Source organism: Monoraphidium neglectum, assembly GCF_000611645.1.
Source record: "Monoraphidium neglectum strain SAG 48.87 unplaced genomic scaffold scaffold00514, whole genome shotgun sequence".
In the NCBI taxonomy this organism is placed as follows: domain Eukaryota; kingdom Viridiplantae; phylum Chlorophyta; class Chlorophyceae; order Sphaeropleales; family Selenastraceae; genus Monoraphidium; species Monoraphidium neglectum.
Window position 1 is genome coordinate 3,465 of NW_014013114.1, and position 21,834 is coordinate 25,298.

Sequence of the window (21,834 nt, forward strand, 5' to 3'; positions counted from 1 at the left end):
CAGCCTCTCCCTCTGCCAAGCCCTCTCGGGGCGGACGCCGGCCTTGGCTGCGGCTGCGGCGGGGGCAGCCGCAGGCGGTGCGGTCGGGGCGGCGGCCGGCGGCGGGGGTCGCACCGCCGCGGCCGCGGGCACAGGTGCAGGCGCAGGCGCAGGCGTCGCAGCGCATTCGCTGTTTGTGCACGTCCCAAAGTTTGAGGAAATCCCCGAGGAGGGCCAGCGCCGGTTCGCTATTGACCTCATAGAGGCCCTCTGCGAGCAGCTGCACGAGGAGTACTTTGGGTCCGGGCGCAGCCGGGAGGACGGCGGCGGCGGCGGCGGCGCAGGAGTGGGCGGCGGCAGCTCGCCCTCGGTCGAGGGCGGGCCCGTGCTGGCTGCGGTTTAGGTGATGTAATCTGGTGATGCACAGACGTGGTCCACTTGGGCGCATGCAGGGTGCCGAAAGCTTCTGGTATCACTGTCTGCTTAGGGTGCAGGGCTTAGGGTCGCAAGAAAACAGGGGTTCCTGATGCGCCTGTGGTGAGGGATCACAACAGCTGGATGCATGCGCCCCATGCAACGCGACCCCTGCCCGCCCAGTACGTCATCAAGGGGTCTTCAGCGCTGGGCTTGCCTGGATGGACCTGCATGCATCACCTTATCTTTTAATGGTGTCGCAAGATGACAAGGCCAGCTGCTCAGCCCACAACAGAAAAGGGAATAACAGTGGCGCACTGCACGCAACCCTCCGCAGCAAGTGTCAATGTCAGCCTGGGGGATTACAGCCACTCGCAGCGCCAGCGGGCGGCTTCGTGAGCCAGGCGGCAAACACGGACGGCGGCCGCCGCAGCGCCCTCCAAGCCTCCGCATACGACTGCTGGTCATCCGCCCTTGCCGCGGCCCCCGCCTCCCACTCCCCCTGCAGCGCCGCTTTCAGGGCCGCCGGCGTGTTGGCAACCGCCAACCCCTCCCGCTCGGCCGCAAAAGCGCCGCCGCCGCTTGCCCCATCCGCGCCAGCACCGGCGCCGCCGCGGCCGAGGGAAGCGACCCGCGATCGCAGCGCGGCGAACCGCCCTGCCAGCTCGGCGCCGCAGAGGCGCGAGCGGCTCGAGGCGGCGGCGGCGCGCGCCCTGACGCTGCCGGCCTTGCGGCCCGAGGCCGAGAGGGCGACTTCGTGGGTGCCCTTGGGGGGCTTGAGGTTCCGGACAACGCCATTCCTGTGCTTCCGCAGGTCATGTTGGGGCGGTAGGCCAGCTGCAGTCCAGTTGATGGAGAAGCCTGAAGGGCGCAGGGCGTTCGCAGCGTTAAAGGAGGGACGGCGGGCGTTTCAAGGGGGGGGAGCGGCGCGCCGGGCGGGGTGAGGCGGCGTGCCGTTTGTGCGGCCGGCGCTGCGGACGGCAGCGCCGCGTCTGGTACACGCGGGCCGACTGCGCGTGCGCAGCGGGCCTCGGGCCCGCGAGCCGCACCTGACGGGACAGTCCGAGCTTCGCTGGGCGAGAGGCCTAGTTGCTCGGGCGGCGGCCCCACCACAGCCACCGCCGGCGGCCGCCATTCGAACGGCGATCGCAGCCGCTCTTGCGCCACGTGCGCGACCCGGCCCGCCACCGCCCTCGCAACCGCTGTCTGGAGCGCCTCGCACTGGCAGCACTCAAAATGGGCGTCTGCTGTCCTTTCACTCCCGACCCAAGCCCCATCCTGCTGATCCTCTCTCAAAACCACCGTCTCGACGCAGCCACGGCAGCGGCTGCAGCCAGCGCCGCACGGCCGCGGCGCCGACACGCTCAGCGTCGCGACGTGCAGCGGCCGGGCCAGCAGCGACGTCAGCAGGGCGCCCTGCACGCCGAGGCACGCCCAGCGCGCGAGCTTGTCGCTGCAGCTCATGGACAGCGTCGCGTCGCCGCGGCCGGGCTTGCGGCGGAGGGCACTGAGCTGCTGCGGCCCGCACTCCACGTCCCACGCCTGAGGGACGGCCGGGGATGAAGTCGCTGCCGTCGCTGCTCCGGCCCGCCCTGCGCTGTTCTCTGCTGCTGTTAAATCTGTTGCTCGTGCCAATGCTGCTGCTTCTACTGCTGCTGCTGCTGATCTTGCTATTGCTGTGCCTGCTGCCGCTCCTAAACCAGGGCTTCGTTCAGCCTGCACCCCAGCCCCCGCCTCTGACCCGTCGTCCGTCTCCTGGCCGCCCTGCTGGCCAACCACCCCTTGCCGGCAGTCCACTTGGCTGGCGCGGATGAGCTTGGCGCCCGTCCTGCCAAGCGTCACTGAATCCAAGTGGCCTCGCGCCCCCGTGCGGCTTGCGGCAGCGACCTCGTCTGCTGACGGGGCGCCCGCGGCCGGCGACGGCCCCGCGGCCTCGATGCCGGAGGCGCCGCTAGCCGCTGTGCCGCCGGTGTCTCCCCCGCTGCCGGCGGCTGAGAATATGGACCCGTCGCCGCAGGGGGCTTGGCTGATGTACATGTGTAGCTCCAGGCCTGGCGCCGCGACGAAGCGCCGCGTGCTTGGACACCATGCAAAGAGCGGCCACTGCGGCTCTGGCTGCGCCTGTGGCTCATCCTGGTGGGCGCCGTTTGATGGCGCAGATGCCGAAACCGCATGGTCCGCCGCAGCACCCGCCTCTGCTGGCTTGGCCGCCTCTGCTGCCTGGGCTGCCTCAGCGGCTGCAACAGCTGCCTCGAGCTGCCCATACACCCATGCCACCAAGGCGCGGCGAGCAACCACCTCAGCATGGCCGTCTAGAATGAGTTCCCCGCCCGCCGCGCCGACCTGCGCGCCGCCTCCCAGGCACTTGGTGCCGGTGCCTAGCGCGATGACGAGCGGCAGGGAAATCCCGGGCAGCGTCACGGCGAACCCTGTGCACGGGCAGGCAGGCGGGCGCGGGTCAGCGGGGAATGCGACAGCATGCACAGCAGCTGCATCAGCACACAGCGTGCAGTTCGCGGCAGCGGCGCTTAGTACTTGCCACACCTGCAAGTACAGTGTGCTCATGAGGCTGGGCTTTTCCCGTTTTAGGCAGCGCGGAGAAGGCTCGCTGCACTGCTTGCGCCACCTGCCGGGACGGTAGATCCTCTGACTGGCTTGAAAGCACCATGACCCTAATCACTGTGCACAACTACAGTGATGATATAGATTGTTAGGATGATGAAGTGGGTGAAAGCCGCGCCAACGGCTGTGCAGGATGTGTGGGGCTGTGCAGGCTGACCATGCAAAGAAGCTGGGGGCACCCACAGACCCTTGTAGGGTTCCCGCCTTAAAATATACACACCTGCGAAAGCACGGAGAGTAAACACTTTTTCCTTGAGTGCATGGAATGCGCAGGGTGTGATCTCTGGTGACTCCCCATGGTTACAGCCCAGCTTTGTCATTGTAACTCATGACGACGGCTACACATCCCATTTCAACATCGTGATTTTGTGCCGCCCGCCCATCAGAGGCTGTCAGATCACCTGTGCACGGGCCACGGCCGCTGCAGGCACCTGCAGGCTCCTAGGTTGCCTCAAGGATGTCAACACTTGCAGAGAGATTCAATATCAACAGCCAGATCGAGCACCTGCAGGCCAAGTACGTCGGTACGGGCCATGCGGACCTTACCAAGTTCGAGTGGCTGCTGAACATCCACAGGGATAGCTACGCTTCGTACATAGGCCATCACAACATGCTGGCCTACTTCTCGGTGGTGCAGAACGAGTCTATCGGCCGCGTGCGCTACGAGTTTCTGCAGAAGATGTTGCTACCGTGCGGCATCCCGCCTGCAGCGGAGGGCGAGGAGGCCGCCACCGCCGAGTGAGCGCATGACTGCCTCCTGATCAGCTCATCATGCAGCGTGGGTCGGCGCTAGCTTGGGACCGCACTCTGGCGAATCTGCAGGCATGCCCGCGGCGCAGCTGGGGCAGAAGCAGTGGGCGGGGCGCGGGTGCATCTCCGCGTCGCCCGTGAGCGCAAGCCAGTGGTACTGGACACGTCGCAAAACCATCGCCGGCAGCATGCGCATGGGCGGAGTCATTGCGTTGTCGCGGCGGTGTGCGGATCGCTGCAACTGCCGGCAGGGCGCCTGCATGTGTAGTCACATGCGTTGCCGCCAGCCGCGGCCAACACTACTCGGCCGTCGCCGATGGTGCGCAACAGAGCCTTGTTGCAGCCGCAGATGGCTCGGATACCCTTGCACCGTAGGCGTGCCTTTCAGTGCAGCTGGTGTGTACGAACGCTTCGCAGGCCTGCAATGGCAACATGCTCTCCCGTCTATGCAGGTCGTGTGAGTGGCCTGCAGCCACGCCCTTCCCAGGCAACCGTCACCCGCACCCCACCGCACCTGGATGCTGGTGCTTTGCAATATTTCCACGTTACAACGCCATGCCACTGCAACACGTGGTGTTTGTACCCACTTATGATGACTTGCGCATCAACAGTAGTCCCAAAAGCGCCGTGCTGGTGTGTAATACCCAGGAAAGCACGCAGAGTCTCAATTGTGCCACACTGGCTCTGGGACACGGAAATTTTCTTACGGGGGAGCGGCTGTGCAATGGCACAAGACACACTTCGCAGTCCGAGACAGCCACCAGCCAGTCCTGCTGGGTTTCCACGTAAGCACAACCACGCCAAATGCTGCACAGAACTCCAAACGAACGAGGCCATTGGCACGCTGCCGGACTGAAATGGCAAACAGCACAGGTTGGATTGCGCAGAGTGACAACAGCTGCACACAGGTACTGTAAGTTACGTGTGGAGCACCCCATGACGCGCTGCACTCCGCTCCCTGGCCACCCCGCCCGTGTGTTCTCCTCGGGTTCGCAAGGGTGCACCTTGATCACCCGCGAGTACGGCAGCCCCATCACGTGCGAGCTTTGCAGATGCTCATCCTTCAGAACTTCCATACGCGATTTGCCTCATTCAACAGCTTGATTACTGCTGCAAGCCTGCAGCTGTCGGACAATGGGACGGGGGGAAGCTCATTCTTCACAGTTGTGGGAAGGGTGAGTGTCAATGCCAGCGAGTGAGGGACCGGCCGCCCCACAGCTCCTGCACCACTTTTGGCAGCCTTGCTTCATAAATTCTGGCAAATTCATACTAACAATAGCACAAACAGCCCACCTGCCTTGAAACCAACACCGGGCGAGTGAACTTTGAGCGACCGTTTAGATCGACTACAGACAAAACCAAAGCGCTTCATCATCTGGAAATCCACTAGCACGTAGGTAGAGGTCAGAGGTATAGGTCATCACATCGCTGCTCCACAAATATGGCGAGGCTCGGTACTGGCGTTGGTGAGCAACGTGGTTGTCGGCGCGGCGTTCAACCAGCGCACCATTGACGGGCAAGCACGGGTGACATGCACTGTGAGTCCTCACCCAACCACCTGCGCACTATAGCTCACCCTCTTCCGTCGCCACGGCCACCCTCCGCAGCCCTCCTGCTGGTGCTGTGCAGCGGTGCCGCCCTGGCCGCTCCCCTGCGCGTCGCTGGCGTGTCTAAGCCCTTCTCAAGTGCCACCGGCCGCCGGCTGCTGGGGCAGGACTGGTTCGGGCACGGCCGCCTGTCCAGCTTCTTGGCTAACCGCTGGCTGGCGCACCGCGGCATTACCACTGCAACCGCCACGGCCACAGCGACTGCCACCACCCTCAGCGGCGACCCCACCCTCAACAGCCTTATCCGCACCGACGCATTCGCTGCTGCGCGCGCCATCACGGGGCCCGGCATGGACATGGACCAGGCCGCGTGGTCGCTGATGAGCGCCGCGCAGGCCGGCGCCACGGCGGCCGTGGGCAACGTGTTTGCCCACACCGCGGTCCTGGACCAGGGCTGCTTTACCGAGGTGTTTGCGAAGAGCGCCGCCACCGCCATGAACGAGGGCGCCGACATGCAGGCAGGCTTTTCGTCAGCCACGGCGGCGGCGTTTGCGGCGGCCAGCGCACAGGGCAGCATCCCAAGCTTCGCCATGGGGGTGGCTGACGCTATGGCGCAGGCACGCAGCTCATGGGGCAGCGAGTTTGGCTCCGAGTTTGCCAGGATGGTGAGTTCCGGGGCACTTCTGCGGTATCGGGGCGGCCAAGACACCATGATCACAAGGAATCTCGATTGCTGCTGTCTGCATCAGCAACATCGTGAATGCACCTCCAGCTATGCAGTACCCATCCTCCCTTGCTTGCACACACGCATTCGTGGGTCCCTTATCCCACCCACACACTCACCCACCCACCACATTCATTTGATTCCTGCAATGCCCCTCTTTCCGACCAGGTTGGTTCCGCCATGGCCCAGGCTGTGGCCGCGGGCAACGATGGCGCAGTTGTGGAGGCCACCGCTTCTGTATTCTGCAGCGGGACCACCGCGCAGGCGCAGGCGTGGAGCGAGGCGGTGGCGCAGAGCGTGAGGGTCAACCCTGTGACGGGCTGCGTGATTGTTCAGCGCGTGGTGGCACGCGCTCAGGCCATGTGCACCAACGGCGTCGCGACAGCCACTGCCCAGAGCTTTGTGACGCGCCAGGTGCTGCCGGGCACCTGCAACGTCTTTGGCTGGACCACTGGCGGCTCCTTCCCCGCTCAGCAGCAGGGCGGAGCACGCGCGTTTGCCAGCGCCCAGAGCTCATCTACCTTTGGTGGCGCCGCCTCATCGGTGGCAGCCAGTGTTCAACAGTTCCCGTAAGTCTGTGCACTGCGCTGTAGATGCGTCTGGGTTGTAGGAGTCAACTTTTTTGGGTGCATAGCTCCAAAGCTTAGGTCTGCTGTTATTGAGGTTGTTTAACAGCTTTGCGATCGTTTTGATGGCACAACCACTTCATTCTGCAAAACTGGTCTAGGCATGCACAAGGGACAGGTGAACCGCAATGATTGGCAACTCGCAAATGTTCCCATGGGCGCTGAAACATCGTGCCTCGTTGCTTGCACGACATGCAACGCCACCAAACATTTGCCACGCCAACGGCATGGCACTTGCAAGCAATTGCAGGCGTACCCCCTGCGCATTCTGCCACCCCTTGGTGATTACCTCTGTCGTGCCCTGAGAGCGGGCTGCATGTTTCGCTATTTGCACACTTGTGTATTGCTGTTGACGACTTCAATCAGACCCACTCGCCTTATGTATCATATTCTGGATGCCTGGAACTGTCATCAGCGCACACATGCCCTGACATCCTAGACATTGTCCCAGACCCCCTCTAGATTTAATTGCTTACATGTAATGTGATAACTCTGATAGTGACAATAGAGGCACGCGTAGGGTGGCCCTTCCTCGCAATTAATCACTGGTGACGTGATGCAGGTCCACGTGCTGGCCCTGCTCCAGGGCAACAAAGCTGCAAGCGCGACCATAGCCCGCGGGGTACCCTTTTTGGGCAACAACAGTTGAGGATATGCATGTAACACGGGTTGGCCTGGGGATGCATGCAAGCAGAAAGTGGGCCTCTGCCCAGTGCCCGCACAGGCAAGATGTGGTCTTGGTCTGAACACCCGCGTGTGCTGGCCATAACCCCTTACAAGGCAGCTTGGATTATTTTGAGTCCCAAAGCCTCGTGGCTTTCTGTCTTCTCGAGCAATCAATTGCTTGCAGCCCGCGCATGCCCACGATAGGCTCTTGGACTGGCGAACAACGCACTGTTGGCGGAGGCTCTGCCGTGCAAGCAACCCCCGTCAGACCCGCATCAAAATTTACAAGTTGTGCTCTTCAAATTCTGAGCCCTGTATTGCTGGTAGTCCCGGGGTGGTTGCCATAGGTCGTCGCACTGCACCCATGCCTTGATCCAGACCGGCCGGCAGCTGCCGAGTAGCGCCGTGCCGCTCAAGGAAAGGGTGAGAGGTTAGCCGCCCTGCAGTGACACGCCGCTAATGATCTCTGTATTGATAAGCTCTAGGAGCCACCATACATTGAGTGAAAGCTCATTCTGCCATCTCCTGAACGTGGGGAGGCGCGAATCAGACCGCGGTCCGTCCGCTAACGACGTTGGCACCTCAAAGCACGGGACACAGTACAAATTATTCCGCTTGAACCAATGGCTAAGCTTAGTGCCCGCATTGGTGAGCGGCATGACAAACACGGCTGTCAACTAATCATTGCGCCCACGGCACATCAGCCGATTGGCCAGCCACCCAGCAGCCACTTGACATGACGGGCGCGCCTTACAACACGCCCCACTCCACAATGCATCACTAAGTACTCTTTTAACGCCATCCCTCCGCAAACCTCACCTGGTCGCCTTGGACGCAGCGGTCCTGGTGCTGCTGTTCAGCGCGACTGCTCTCGCGGGGCCCCTGCGCACCGCTGGCGTGACCAAACCCCTGCCCAGCGCCACCAGCCGCCGGCTGACAAGCCAGGCAGATTTCTTCGGCGGACGCCAGTTCGGCGGACAGCAGTTTGGAGGCTTGCACCACGGCTCGGCCGCTGACCAGGCTGCAACCATCACCAGCGCCACAGAGGCCGCCACTGAGAACGCCTTGCAATCCGCCGACGCCAGGGCCGCAGCCATCGCCTCCGGCGCTCCAGGGGCGCAGCCCTCTGGCGAGAGGGGTGACCCCACCGTCAGCGGCCTCATCCGCACCGACCCGCTCGCCGCTGCGCGCGCCATTGCGGGGCCCGGCATGGACGCGGATAAGGCCGCGTGGTCCCTCATGAGCGCAGCAGAGTCTGGCGCCGCAGCTGACGTGGGCAAAGTGTTCGCCCACACCGCGGGCCTGGACCAGGGCTGCTTCACTGAACTGCTGACGAAGAGCGCAGCCACAGCCATGGCTGAGGATGCCGACATGCAGGCAGGCTTTGTGTCAGCCACGGCGGCGGCGTTTGGGGCGGCGAATGCACAGGGCAATTCGCTGCGTTTTGCCTTGGGAACAGCCGACGCGATGGCGCAGGCGCGCGGCGAGCTCAGCTCGGACCTTACCAACTTGGTGAGTGTCAGAGTGCAGGTGGCAATGGGACAGTGGGGTGTCATGAGGTTCAAGCCGGTCAGTCAGCCGCCCTCTTCCGCTGTGGAAGCCTTGTTGCTGCACCCCTGTCAATACGGCTGCCTCTACAATGCTTGCTTGCGTGCACCGCCGGTCCCCATTTCACCCAGCCACCCTTCGTCCCAACATGACCCGCACTCGCCTTTCCCATCTTGTAGGTTGGCTCGGCCATGGCCAAGGCCGTGGCCACTGGTGACGACGGCGCAGTCGTGGAGGCCACCGCCACCGTGTTCTGCAGCGCCACCACAGCTCAGGCCAAGGCGTGGAGCGAGGCGGTGGCGCAGAGCGTGAAGGTCAACCCTGTGACGGGCTGCGCGATCGTTCAGCGCATGGTGGCGCGGTCCCAGGCCACGTGCACCAATGGTGTGGCCTCCACCAATGCTCAGAGCTTTGTGACTCGCCAGGTGCTGCCTGGTTCATGCAACGTCCTTGGCGCGGCTGCTGGCGGCTCCGTCCCCGTCCAGCAGCAACAGCAGCCACAGCAGCAGCAGCCGCTGCAGCAGCCGCTGCAGCAGGTGCAGCAGCCGCTGCAGCAGGTGCAGCAGCCGCAGCAGCAGCAAGCTGCGCTGCCAATGCTGCAGGCCAACAACGCCGGCGCTTGGAGCAACATGGTGGGCGGCGGCTTCCCTGGCGGCATGGTCACTGGCGGAGCCCGCGCGTTTGCCACTGCGCAGAGCTCGAGTGGGTCTGGTGGCGCTACGTCCTGGGCGACATCGACATCCTCAGCTCAAGCGATGCAGTGAATGTTGCTGTGCACGCCATGCGTGCAGCAAGCTCCCAAGCTTTGCTCAGGACTTATTAGGGTTTATTTCTTTACTGCAGCTTTCAGGGTTGTGAAAGTGTGTGGGGTCACATTACCACCATTTATCATATTTTGTACAACAAACAAAAAAAATTAATCTGAAGTTGCTTTTTATCAGTGTTGAATCGTTTATTCATCGCTTCTTCGCGCACACCACGGCAGTGCAGTGGATTAGGTTGCCAGCAGCACCAGATGGCGCACCCGCCCGAGTTAAGCCGTTGCTCTGGTGTTTCCCATATTGGCCCCGCTGCACAATGCGCCCAGCCTTGCACACAATCAGATAGAACAGAAGCTTGACCCTATGCTGTTGCGGCCCTGGAGAACTTTTTTTGGAAATGGCTTTGAGCCCTCATAACAGGACCCCTATGTATGCAAGCCCAGAACTTTGCCATTAAGTGAACAGGTGAAATATTCCTGACCTGCAAGCATTACGCGACCTCTCGCAGCACCACTTGGCAATACCAACTAAAACCTGCGGCACAACAAACTTTTGACCTCCAGCCACAAGTGTCACCACAACTCACCCTTTCCTCGCAAGTATGACCCACAACCATGGCGCAGCCTGCAACAAGCCGTGGCGGGTCAAGTGTCATTGTGCCACCTGTGCAGTGCACAGCATTGCATGTGGTAAACCGTGCACCATTGGCTGCGATGGTGGGGCCGGCACGCCCACAAGCCAGGCATCACCTATCTAAGCATGCATCATACCCTATTTGCCGGTGGCAAGCTCTGCAGACTGACCCCACCTTGATGTCGTCACTGCTACAGTGTCACTGCTGCAGTGAGCTGACGTTCCAGCCCGTGCGTGCTGCCTGGCAGAGGGCGCCTTGGCAGAGAGCGCTTTGGAGCGAGAGGCGAGACAAACTTGATTTTTGAGCTTTTACAAGCACCTGGTCTGTGATAGCTTTTGAAGAGTTGCGACCCTCCCGCCTCGCTTGTCAGGGGCCATCTCAAGACAGCGTGGCCGCCATGCATGGCTCTTGCCGGCATGCTGCATGCGCATCAGACCACCACCTGCCCTCTGCTGCATGTCAGGCCGGACGCAGTGTCATGCATACCCTTGTCAGAGCCGTGTGCGATTAGCAGACTACAGTCTGGTCCTGGTCATGGCAATGTCTGCATTTGGCAGTTTGCGGCGTGGTCCTGCGAGGCTCGTGGCCTGGTCTCAGGCATGGCACTTGGACAGGTGTCCTGGCACTCTGAGACCGCATGCAGAGGGCATAGCAGCGTCCTGGCACTCATGCGCCTTCTATTTCAAACTGTGTCGTCCATAGCTGCCACGGTCACCTCGCTGCAGGCCCCCCAAGCTTGTCATGTCGGCCGCCCAGCAGGGGCCCTGAAAAAGTGTGAGGCAGGGGCAGCCGCCCTGCAGCAGCAGCGGCAGCGGCCGCGCAACTACGCTTTGCTTGCTGCGAGCTCTGGATCACCGTTAACTAACTACACACAGCGATCTTCACACAGAACAAAAGCGCCATCTACAAACAACTTATAATCGAGCTGCTGGTGCGGGCGCCCAATACGTGTTGTCTTGTTTCACCAACACAGCAGCCTGCAGCGCTGGCACATCAACTCATATACTGTATCAATTCAACAGTATGGCCAGGCTCACTGCGTGTGTTGGTGAGTTCATGGGTGGGGTGCGGATGTCATCTCACCTCTCACCGGGTCAGCCAAAGCCGACGTGCAAGCGAATTGGCACCGTGTGTGGCGTCGGTTGATGGGCCGTTGCGTGTTGCTCAACAGCCAGGCCAACACCGCTGTTTGTTTTCCTCACCTACCTGCCGTGCCATACCCCGCTGTCGTCTCCATCACTGCACAGCCCTCCTGCTGGTGCTGTGCAGCAGCGGCACCCTGGCCGCGCCCCTGCGCACCGCCGGCGTGTCCACACCCCTGCCCAGTGCCGCCAATGGACGCCGGCTGCTGGGGCAAGACTGGGGTGGGCGAGGACGCCTGTTCAACTTCTTCGCCAACCGCTGGCTGGCACGCCGCGGCGTCACCCCTGCGACTACGGTGGCTCCATCCACGGCCACAGCCACCGCCACCGCCGCGGCGGGGACGCAGCACGCAGCCCCCAGCGGGGACCCCACTGTCAGCCGCCTCATCCGCGCCGACCCACTCGCCGCGGCGCGTGCCATCACGGGGCCCGGCATGGACATGGACCAGGCCGCGTGGTCGCTGATGAGCGCGGCAGAGTCTGGCGCCGCAGCGGACGTTGGCAAAGTGCTTGCCCACACCGCGGGCCTGGACCAGGGCTGCTTTACTGAAGTGTATGCGAAGAGCGCAGCCACTGCAATGCACGAGGGCGCCGACATGGAGGCCGGCTTCGTGTCAGCCACAGCGGCGGCGTTTGGGGCGGCGAGCGCACAGGGCAGCACGCAGCGCTTTGCCCTGGGGGCAGCCGACGCCGTGGCGCAGGCACGCGACGCGTGGGGCGGGAAGTTTGGCTCTGAGTTTTCCAGCATGGTGAGTTACGGGGGCTAGCTCGGGCCGGGGTAGTGGGAAAAGGCGGATTTACAAGGCAAGGTGGGCGCCCCCCCCTTTGCTGCTTCCTGTGTCAATAACTCTTTGCTTTGCGTGACGCACCCTTGCTTGCCTGTGCGCTTGCACGCAGGCAAGCGCTGTCCTCGTGCACAGGATTGAAGCCACCAATCTGTATGCCCACAGTACTCATTGACTGTCCTTCTCACGCTCCCTTCCTCCAGGTCGGTTCCGCCATGGCCAAGGCCGTGGCTGACGGCAACGGTGGCGCAGTCGTGGAGGCCACTGCCACCGTGTTCTGCAGCGCCACCACCGCACAGGCCCAGGCGTGGAGCGAGGCGGTGGCGCAGAGCGTGAGGGTCAACCCCGCAACAGGCTGCGTGATTGTTCAGCGCGTGGTGGCACGCGCCCAGGCCATGTGCACTAACGGTGTGGCCACCAGCAATGCTCAGAGCTTTGTGAACAGCCAAGTGTTGCCTGGTTCGTGCAATGTCCTTGGCTCGGCGCCCGGAAGCTCCTTTCAGCAGCAGCAGCAGCAGCAGCAGCAGCAGCAGCAGCAGCAGCAGCAGCAGCAGCAGCAGCAGCAGCAGCAGCAGCAGCAGCAGCAGCAGCAGCAGCAGCAGTGGCCGCAGCAGCAGATCGTGCAGGCTCAGGCTCAGGCCATGGCCACAGCTGGCCCCTCATTCCTGAACAGCAGACATTGAACGACCACGCTGGCTTTGTAATGACTCGTCATGCCCTTGCTATATGGCTGGCTTCTGGTCTCGCGCTGAGCAAGCACCAGCAGGTCATGGTTACCACTGACACCATTGTAATTTGATAAGTTCAAGGTCCCGTATGCACGAAAGACCAGGCGATGGGCATCAGAATTGACAAGGCATGGCTTGAAGTAATCTTGGTTGCAGATGCGACCAAGCCCAACATGCAAGGCAGCTACTGGCATCCCTGTTCCAAACCCAAACCTTTGGAGTGCCTGTTCTAGGGTGTCCAGCCGCCTCCATTGAGTCACCTCGCTCACCATCCGTAACCAGATTAGCAGGCCACCCTGTTTTCTTGTTTTTCGTGCACCTGTGCACCAAGCAGCAGCGGCGGCTGTCATCATATCTATGTCACCATCTTAACCTTTAGACTGAGACACCCAGACACCGTGGATGGTGCGTACATCCACCAGTGTGAGCCCAACGCTGCAATGGGTAGTTGGTCCAGTGCAGCAACGACACCCGTCGGTGTCGCCGCCCAGCGGGGGGAAGACATATTGCACCTGGCCATACCCGTCGACCTCCCTTTACAATCTAATAACCTGGCAGTTGGTGGTGCTTCAACCCATCCCAAAGCAGCCGGGCGTGCCCAAATGTTGACCATCTTAGCCTTTGCCCCAGCCATGCTCGCTACTGACTCTTGTGTGCATCAGGAAGTCCGACAGGCATGCTGTGCTGATTGAAGAATGCCGCTGACGGGGAATACCTCACAAGCAGAAACGACCGCGCGCAGCAACCCAGCAGAGGGCTGGGTTTGAACCTGCGGTGTCGCCACCGTGGGACGGGCAGGTGTTGGCCTGCCGTTTGGGCCCCTTGCATGTACAGCGGTCAATCTTCAAAACACCCAGTCACCTCTGTGCAGCTCATGCCGCCCATGTCGTGTAGTCGAGGGGCCTACACCAGGCCCTGACACCGTGCCCGGTGACGGCCTGGTGCCCCATCGCCGGCCACAACACTTTGCAGTGTTGGTCCTCACAAGGTGCCGCACAAATACCCAGGTCCGTACTATCACCGTTTGATAGCGTCAAAACAGCCCGCGCTGCAACGGAGATCGAAGCCCATTCGCGTTGGCCCGGTCGGGCAAGCAGGCTGTGAGGCAAGGCGGGATGCGCAGGGCATCAGCACTTGCGGTGCTGGTGGTAGTGATGCTGCTGGCGCGGACGGACGGCGTGCTGGGCGGTGGCAAAGGTGCGTCGGTCTCAGGGTGGCAGCTCCAGGGAGTAGCGGGTGACCTCGGGCCCTGGTAGCATCACACAACGCAAATGTTGGTTGCAGAAGAGATTGTGATGCAGGCTGCAGGTCACGGTCCGCGATGGCGTCTGTGGCTCCATGTGTGCGCTTGCACCCCGCTTTGAAGCACAGCCTACAGCGACCCCGGGAGCATACGCAACGCATCCAAAAAATACGTTCAAGAAGATCTGAGCACGCGGCCTTCCGCCGCAAACCGCCGCGCAGCACCCGACACGCCTGCAGCAGCAGTCAAGGCGGCGCAGAAGCCGGCACCGAAGCCGGCGGCGAAGCCGCCGCAGAAGCCGGTGCCGAAGCCGGTGCCGAAGCCGGCGCCGAAGCAGGCACTTGCGGCCGCCCTGTTGGTGCCGCCTCCGAGCACCTGCGTGGCCAAGCTCGCGGCCGCCGCGAGCGAGTGCAGCAGCTGCCTGAACAGGGCGAACAAGGTCGCTTACAACCGCCTGGACCGTGTGTTTGGCATGCGCGGCAACAGCGCCTTCAGGCTCGACCTGACCCGATTCTTCAGCCTGGCGGTGAGCATCGGCACCGCTGCGCGCCCCGCCTTACAACCTACGCTCCTGTGCACGCTGTACGAGCGCTCGACGCGCGTGCCGCGTGCGTTGAGGGCGGACGTGGCACGCTACCAGCTGTGCCGGGCCGACGGCGCCCCCATCCGAACCGCCCCACGTGCGACCTGACGCCTGCAGGTGTCTTTCACCCAAGACACCGTGAAGGCGCCGGCGCCCTGCTGCAAGGTGGCGGCGGAGGTTTTCAGCCAGCAGTTCCAGAGCCAGTGTGCCTGCCTGCCCGAGGTCGTGGCGCACACCAAGTGGTTCGACAAGGAGCTTTTTGACTATTGTGAGCGCCCGTGGCGGCTGCCTTCCCAGTGGTCACCACAACTTTGGGAGGCCGTGAAAGCCGCTTTGTTGGGCACACCGGCCAGGAAGCACGGGCTTGACAAATGGCGGCCCCAACGGCCCGGCGCGCCCGATCAGCGGCCGCTCACTGTATTGCAGCGCAGCACCACGCGGCATGGCGGGCGCGGCGGCCGGGCGCCTCAGCTCGAGCCCAGGGACCCACCCGCGCCCCCTTCGCCCCCATCCCCGTCCAGACTTCAACTTCCTCACGACCAGCTGTGGCCTCGAGGGCCCCAACGTGGCCCCCTGGAACGCCTGCGGCCTCAACACCGCCGGCTTCATCTACAAGGCGCAGGAAAAGGCGTTCACGATCCCCGACTGGGTCGACCAGATCGTCGCGTCGGGCAGGGGCGTCGCCCAGGCCGCTGTAAGCACCGCCGTCGCTGTGTCGACGTCGGCCGTTAGCGCCGCGACCAGCGTCGCCGGCACCGCCGCGGGCAGCTTCGGATCTGCGCTGACCGGCGCGGCGGGCGGCGTCGGGTCGGCGCTGTCCGGCGTCGTCGGGGGCGTCGGGGGCGTCGGGCCGTTTGGCAGGCGGCGGCGGATGCAGGAGGGCCAGTGCAGCGCGTGAGTGCGGTGCTGTGGGCGGCCGGCGGCGAGACTTTCGGGGGGTTTCCAATTTTCAGGGTTGGGGACGCTGCATGATGGAATGGCAGTGGCCTGGCTGCGAGCCCGCATGCATGCATCTTCGCCCCGTGCGCTCGCTCAACCCAAGCGGCGAACCGAAGCTGCGCCCGCGCCTGCGCCCCTTGCTCCTTCCACCGCAGCGGCGGCGACGGCGTGCGGGTGGCCCTCAACAATGCGTCGGTGGCGTTCTACTTCCTGTGCCCTCCCGGCAAGGGCTTCTGCAACAACGGCAACTGCGTGTACGGGCGCACCCCCGCGGTCGGCAAGGGGGAGTGGGCGACCTGCGCGCCTCTGTCTGGCTGCCCCCAGTTTGACATCTCCCTCGGCCCGAACGGCTGCTTCCCGGCCGCCGCGACGGCCCGCGTCGCCGGCGGCGGCGCCAAGCGGATGGACGAGCTGCGCGTGGGCGACAAAGTTCTCGCCGCGAACGCCGCCGGGAAGCTTGAGTACCAAGACGTTTACTTTTTCGGCCACAGGGACGCGTCCGCGGCGGCCCAGTTTGTGCGGCTCGAGCTCTCATCGGGCGCGGCGCTTGAGCTGACCCCCGATCACTTCGTCCCTGTGCTGCCCGGCGCCGGCGCGGCCGCGGGCGCTGCCGCGCTCGCCGCGGCGCGCATGACGCACGCGCGACACGTGAGGCCGGGCGACCGCGTGCTCGCGCTCGCGCCGGGCGGCGCGGCGCTGGAGGAGGCGACCGTGTCCCGCGCGGCGGCGGTGGCGCGCGAGGGGCTGTTCAACCCCTACACCCTCGGCGGCAGCATCGTGGTTGACGGCGTGCTCGCGTCTGCGCACAGCGGCTGGCTGGTGGACGGCGCGTTCGCCGCGGCGGGCGCGTCGCACCTGATGCCCGCGTTCTTCCAGGCGCTCTTCGCGCCCCTGCGCGCGGCGTACGCGGTCGCGGGGCCGGAGTTCATGCAGCGGTTTGGGGACGCGCTCGCGCGCGCCGCGCTGCGGTTAGAGGCCACGCTGCTGGCCAGCGGCGGCGGCAGCGGCCCCGCCATCCCAACGGCCGCGGCGACGGCCGCGGCCGTGGTCGCCGGCGCGTCGGCCGCGCTGAGGCAGCGAGCTCGGGCGTGATTGCGCTCAGCCCATGCTGCGGGGCTCGGCAGCGCCGTCCCTGCGCGCACTCGGAGGAGCGAGCCCAGTTCGGGCTTATTGGAGCGAAACAGCTCACCACCGCATTGCTTCCGTCCATGCAGCAGAGTTGCTTGAACTGCAAAGTTTGATTGGGCAACTCCCGCCTCGCCTGCCCCGCCGCGCCCATGTTTTTTGTCAGTAGCGAGTCAGTGTTTTGGCAGCATGCTGCGGCCTTTGAGCCGCCCTTCTGTTCGCTCGTCATTTCGAGCAATCTTCACTCTCTGCGCCGCCGGGGCCCTGGGTGGCGGCTCCAACATGCCCCGGCAGGCGGTGCTGCCGGCAGCCGCATGCACGGGAGAACCCCGCCGCCTGGACCTGCGGCCTTTCGCACGAGGGGGGGCGCGCCCCTCACGAGGGGGGGTGCAGTTGGGGGGACGCCTGTCCCGCCGCTGCCCCGCCCCTGGTGCGTGCGACCGACAGCGTTCAGTGGCGCAGGGTCCTGCCCTGAGGATGTGTTGAGTGTTTGTGCGTGGTTGGTTTGTGCCTTCGTTGTGGTTTTAAGTGTGTTTCGGAACTGCAAGGGCTGCGAGGCTCACCGTGTGCGCTGCCACGCTGTCAACCTCCTCGCTCGGCCCCGGACGCCAAGCGCTGCGACTTGTGGGCGCCACGTGGCGCACGGGCGGGCCCCTCCGCTTGCCGGCGTCGTGCGAGCAGGCGCGGACCGGGCCTGCTTGCCCCGCCGGCGGGGCGGCCCGCGGCTGGAACCTCGCGCCCCTCTGCTCATTGCGGCCGCTTGCTGTCCCGCACAGCGGTCTTTTCACTGCACATGGCACACTCCGGCCGTGCCGGCCCCAGGAAAACAACCGCAGCACCCGCATGCGACGCCTTGCCTTGCCTCGCCCCAATTAAGGCCTGCTCTTGCCGGCCTCTAATTGCCGTGGGGGTGCCTCTCTGTGGAGACACCCCTGCGGCAGCACGCACTTTCCCTCGCCCTCGGCGGCCCCCGCAGTTGGGCGCGCGCTGCACCAGCAGCCGCGCCTGCAACAGGGGGTTTGCTGCGAGGCGCAGGAACTCGGACTATTGAGCTGTGAAGCGCGCATGCAGGGGGGGACAGGCGCTCGGCGCCGGATTTTGTGAGGCGAATGGGACTTTGTTTTTTGGTGACGTGGATGCGTGATGCGTTATGGCGACAAGCATGATTTCAGAGAGCAAGTGCACATAACAGAAGCTTCCTTGTAATCCACTGTAGGTTACACTTGCTCATACGTGGACAGGTGCAGACACAATCAACGAGGGCAGCAGTGCAGCTGAGGGAGGGCACAAGGAGCAGCACAGTTCATGCAGTCACTGACTCTCCTAGCTGACGCTGCACCTGCACACGCCACACGACAGCCTCATCCACGGAGGTTCCCAGCCGGCAGTAGTATCGTGGCACCCTGCGGTGCTCTGCTCGGCATTGTTGTCGCATGCTCGGATTGTTTCGCCCGTGCAGAGCAGCATGCACAGGCAGGGTCACCTGGGGCATGCTGGTTTGAGTCCCTCTCAGGCCCCAATGAACCATATAGCATTGCTGCATGCAACAGGATACAACCACCTAGCAACCTTTCGCTTTATCATGGCTGCACCCTGTGGCATACCTGTGCAGTACACATCCCTGGTGCAGCTCTAGGGATCCAGCTCGTTCTGCCCTTGAGCGCTTGGGGTGTCTGACCCGATATCGATGCACTGTATCAGAAGGTATCAACAATGCTGCAAAGTGACCCAAGCAGAGCAGTGGTGATTGATACCTGGAATGGCGGACCTGCTGATGCCGGTGGGGTGCCGCACCGATGGCTGTGGACCTGCATCTCCTCTCAGGTGCTTTCTCTTCTTTGAAGCGGCCCACACACCGTTGTGCACATTCGGCTATGTCGTGATACTACAGATTGTTACAACCATGGAATGGCCGTTGATTTTTGGAACACACGACAGCAAGGATCGCCCTGACAGTTCATGACACCATCTCAAGAGCCAGTGCGCTCGCTACTTCAGCATCGGCCACAAGCGATAGACACTATAGATTCAAGGGGCTGAACGATCCGCCAGATCTGTGGGCTCATCAGGGGCGCCCAAGCCCACCCTCCAATCCCACGTATGGCACGAAGCTCAGCATCGTAGCTCATCAGCGTCATACGAATTAAGGTGGGAAGTACGGCCGCCGCAAGCGGCACCACCCTAGAGGCCGACACGACGCCATGTCTGCCGCCGCCCTGCAGCACGCCACATTGGCGCGCTGCGCCGGGACGCAGCTTATGCCCTGCACCTGCATGCATCGCACCTCCGGCTGGCTCCTAGGTCACGCACCACCGCGCCGCAACAAGGATGCGCGCCAAGGTTGCGCTTTTGGCGGCGGGCATGCTGCTGACCGGGACGATCAACACCATCGCGACCAAGTACCAGGTGCGTTCGCATGTCCTCACGCGAGACACGCATACGGCGATTGCTGAGGCCGCATGCGAGGCAGAACGATGTGGCAATGGCCTCTTGGGGTGCTGGCTTGTTGGTCTCGGCTCCTCCAGCGGGTTGGGAAAGGGAACAAGCCGCCTTGCACTGCGCGGTCAACCTCAGCCGGCCTCATGGGGCCTAGCACGCGGCATGTGGCCGCCGCTGCCGCCCCACCACGACCCTGACGCCGCCGCCGGCCGCTTTGCGTCGCGCTGCCGCGGCCCAAAGGACATCCTGGTGGTGGGCTTTGCGAGCGATGGCAGCCCGGTCAACTTCCGGCACCCAGCAGTGCAGGTGGGCAGCCAGGGCTGCACTGGTTGGCGTGCACATACACACACACACACACACACACACACACACAAACACACAAACACGCGCAACCTTGCACGTACACGCATGCAAAACCAGCATTTGACAGCATTTGACAGCTGCTCGGCCCCCGTGTTGGCGTCCCCCCGCTTGCGGCTTGGCTGCTTTGCGCCAGTGATGCGGCCCCCGCTCAAGCCAGCTCGCCGCACCGCCACCCTTGACACTCAGAGCGCCTTCATGTTTTTGGGGGAGTGCCTCTGCCTCATCCCCTACTTTTACCTCCGATGGCGCCGGCAGAAGTGAGCATCCTGCGCGCCGCAAGCGGATCCACAGGCCATTGCTTCGCTGCTTTTTTGGGGTTGGCGCCCAGCAAGCCGCCGACACAACCGCCCCACCCGGCGCAGCGCACTCCGTATCCCCTGCCCCCAACTCACCTGCCCCAACTGAACACACACAAACACACGCATGTGTGCATCATGCAAATCCACACCCAGACATGCGCACATGCCACGGCGGATGCACATCACGCAATACAGCAAGGCGCGCTCGCGCACTCAGTTGCCCGTCCACATCATCCATGGCCCCTCACTGCCGCCAGGGCCAAGCGCCAGGACCCGGCGTACCAGCCCCTGCCGCAGGAGGAGAAGATGGCGCGCCGCGTCGCGCGCATCATGGCGTTCGCGGTGCCGGCGCTGTGCGACGCGTGCGGCACGACACTCATGAACGTGGGGCTGTTCTTCACGTGAGAGGAGGGCCGGCGCCTCCTGGCGGCCGGCTGCGCGGAGGGGCAGGGGCTGCTGTTGAAGCGCGGTGGGGTGGCGCCGCAGCGCGGCTCCTTAAGCCTGGGCACAGCGGGTGCAGTCCCTGGCAATTGACACGGCGCGATGCTTGCTTTGCTGGTCGACCTACACCCTCACCCGCGCTGCTGCACACACACACACACACACACACACACACACACACACACACACACACACACACACACAAACACCTACTCATACACACACATGTATGTGTGCACGCGTGCGACCCCCTCCAGCTATGCGAGCGTGTACCAGATGCTGCGCGGCACTCTGGTGCTCTTCGCGGGCATGTTCACGGTCGTGATCCTGCGCCGCCGCCTGTTCAGCCACCACTGGCTCGGCATGGTGCTCATCACAGCCGGCGCCGCGCTGGTCGGCGCCAGCTCAATTATATACGCACAGGACGATGCAGTTGCCGGCGCCCATAACGGCCTCAGCCTGCGGGAGCAGGCGGCGCTGCTGCCCCACCTGCCGGCCCACGTCTGGCAGGTGTTGCGCCACGGCAAGCATGGCGGCGGCGGGGACGGCGGCAGCGGCGGCGGCGCGGCGGCGGCGGCGACCGCGGCGGCGCCGCTGTTTGGGGACGTGCTAGTCGTGTGCGCGCAGGCGTTCACGGCGCTGCAGTTCATTCTGGAGGAGAAGTTTCTCGTCCAATACAAGGTCCCAGCCCTGCTTGCGGTCGGCCTGGAGGGCTGCTGGGGCTTTGCGCTGTGCGCCCTCGCGATGCCGGTGCTCACGTTCGTGCGCGGCGGCGACGGCCTGCCGATCGACGACGCGGCCGGCGCGGCGCGGGAGGTGCTCGGGAACGGCGCGCTGGCGGCGGCGATCCTTGTCAGCGTCTTCTCAATTGCCTGCTTCAACTTCTTCGGTGGGTGGCTGGGGGGTGCCAGGGATGAAGGGGTGCCATGGAAGTGGGGAGGGTCGGGGCCCAGGGGAAGGGTATGGTGTTGCAGATGGGTGTGCAGCAGACAGTCGTCGCCGGCTGCGGGTGCTATGCTGTGGGGCTTTTGTGGCCCCTGTCCAGTTCGGCATGGCGCAGCAGGGGCTCGTCTCGGCAAACACCTTTTCTTCCCTCCTGTTTCCGCGCTGCACATTGCTCGCGCCGCGGGCCCACGCAGGCGTTTCGGTGACCAAGTCCCTCAGCGGCGCGGCGCGCGCGACGATCGACGCCTGCCGCACGCTGTTCATCTGGCTGGTCTGCATCCGCCTCGGCTGGGAGCGCTTCCACGCGCTGCAGATCCTGGGGTTTGTGGTGCTGATATGCGGATCAGGGCTGTATAACGAGCTGCTGCGCAGCTGCCTGCCGGGCACTAGCGCGGCGGAGGGCACGGAGGGCGAGCACGGCGCGCGGCGGCGGCGGCACGGCGGGCGTTCGGGGCGCGGACATCGCGAGCGCGCGGCGGAAGACGAGGAGGCGGGGCTGCTCGCGGATGGCGGGGAGGCGCTCTTTGCGCC

The 21,834-nt window shown here is 63.9% G+C and overlaps 6 protein-coding genes across 6 annotated transcripts in view; all 6 read left to right on the forward strand.

Moving 5' to 3' along the window:
* MNEG_3899 (hypothetical protein) overlaps positions 1–382 on the forward strand; it is a gene marked incomplete at both ends in the record, with an annotated part of 1,994 nt that extends 1,612 nt beyond the window's left edge. The window contains one exon of the mRNA XM_014047620.1: positions 191–382. Coding sequence (XP_013903074.1) covers positions 191–382 — 192 coding nt within the window. The remainder of the gene's footprint in view (positions 1–190) is intronic.
* A 3,090-nt stretch (positions 383–3,472) lies between these two features.
* Positions 3,473–3,757, forward strand: MNEG_3900 (hypothetical protein; the record flags this gene model as incomplete). Its single annotated transcript, XM_014047621.1, has 1 exon — positions 3,473–3,757. The coding sequence occupies one exon, from the start codon at positions 3,473–3,475 to the stop codon at positions 3,755–3,757; it is 285 nt and encodes a 94-aa protein (XP_013903075.1).
* A 1,449-nt stretch (positions 3,758–5,206) lies between these two features.
* On the forward strand, positions 5,207–6,609 carry MNEG_3901 (hypothetical protein; the record flags this gene model as incomplete). Its single annotated transcript, XM_014047622.1, has 3 exons — positions 5,207–5,231; positions 5,373–5,977; positions 6,205–6,609. The coding sequence occupies 3 exons, from the start codon at positions 5,207–5,209 to the stop codon at positions 6,607–6,609; spliced, it is 1,035 nt and encodes a 344-aa protein (XP_013903076.1).
* A 1,342-nt stretch (positions 6,610–7,951) lies between these two features.
* Positions 7,952–12,881, forward strand: MNEG_3902 (hypothetical protein; the record flags this gene model as incomplete). The annotated part of the gene is made up of 5 exons (XM_014047623.1): positions 7,952–7,976; positions 8,167–8,840; positions 9,056–9,578; positions 11,519–12,162; positions 12,402–12,881. The coding sequence occupies 5 exons, from the start codon at positions 7,952–7,954 to the stop codon at positions 12,879–12,881; spliced, it is 2,346 nt and encodes a 781-aa protein (XP_013903077.1).
* A 1,160-nt stretch (positions 12,882–14,041) lies between these two features.
* Positions 14,042–16,783, forward strand: MNEG_3903 (hypothetical protein; the record flags this gene model as incomplete). Its single annotated transcript, XM_014047624.1, has 5 exons — positions 14,042–14,123; positions 14,391–14,695; positions 14,870–15,020; positions 15,274–15,646; positions 15,847–16,783. The coding sequence occupies 5 exons, from the start codon at positions 14,042–14,044 to the stop codon at positions 16,781–16,783; spliced, it is 1,848 nt and encodes a 615-aa protein (XP_013903078.1).
* A 2,361-nt stretch (positions 16,784–19,144) lies between these two features.
* Positions 19,145–21,660, forward strand: MNEG_3904 (Uncharacterized protein; the record flags this gene model as incomplete). Its single annotated transcript, XM_014047625.1, has 6 exons — positions 19,145–19,222; positions 19,496–19,561; positions 19,805–19,875; positions 20,175–20,318; positions 20,616–21,247; positions 21,617–21,660. 6 exons carry the CDS (start codon positions 19,145–19,147, stop codon positions 21,658–21,660), a joined length of 1,035 nt encoding a protein of 344 aa, XP_013903079.1.
* Positions 21,661–21,834: the final 174 nt, after the last annotated feature.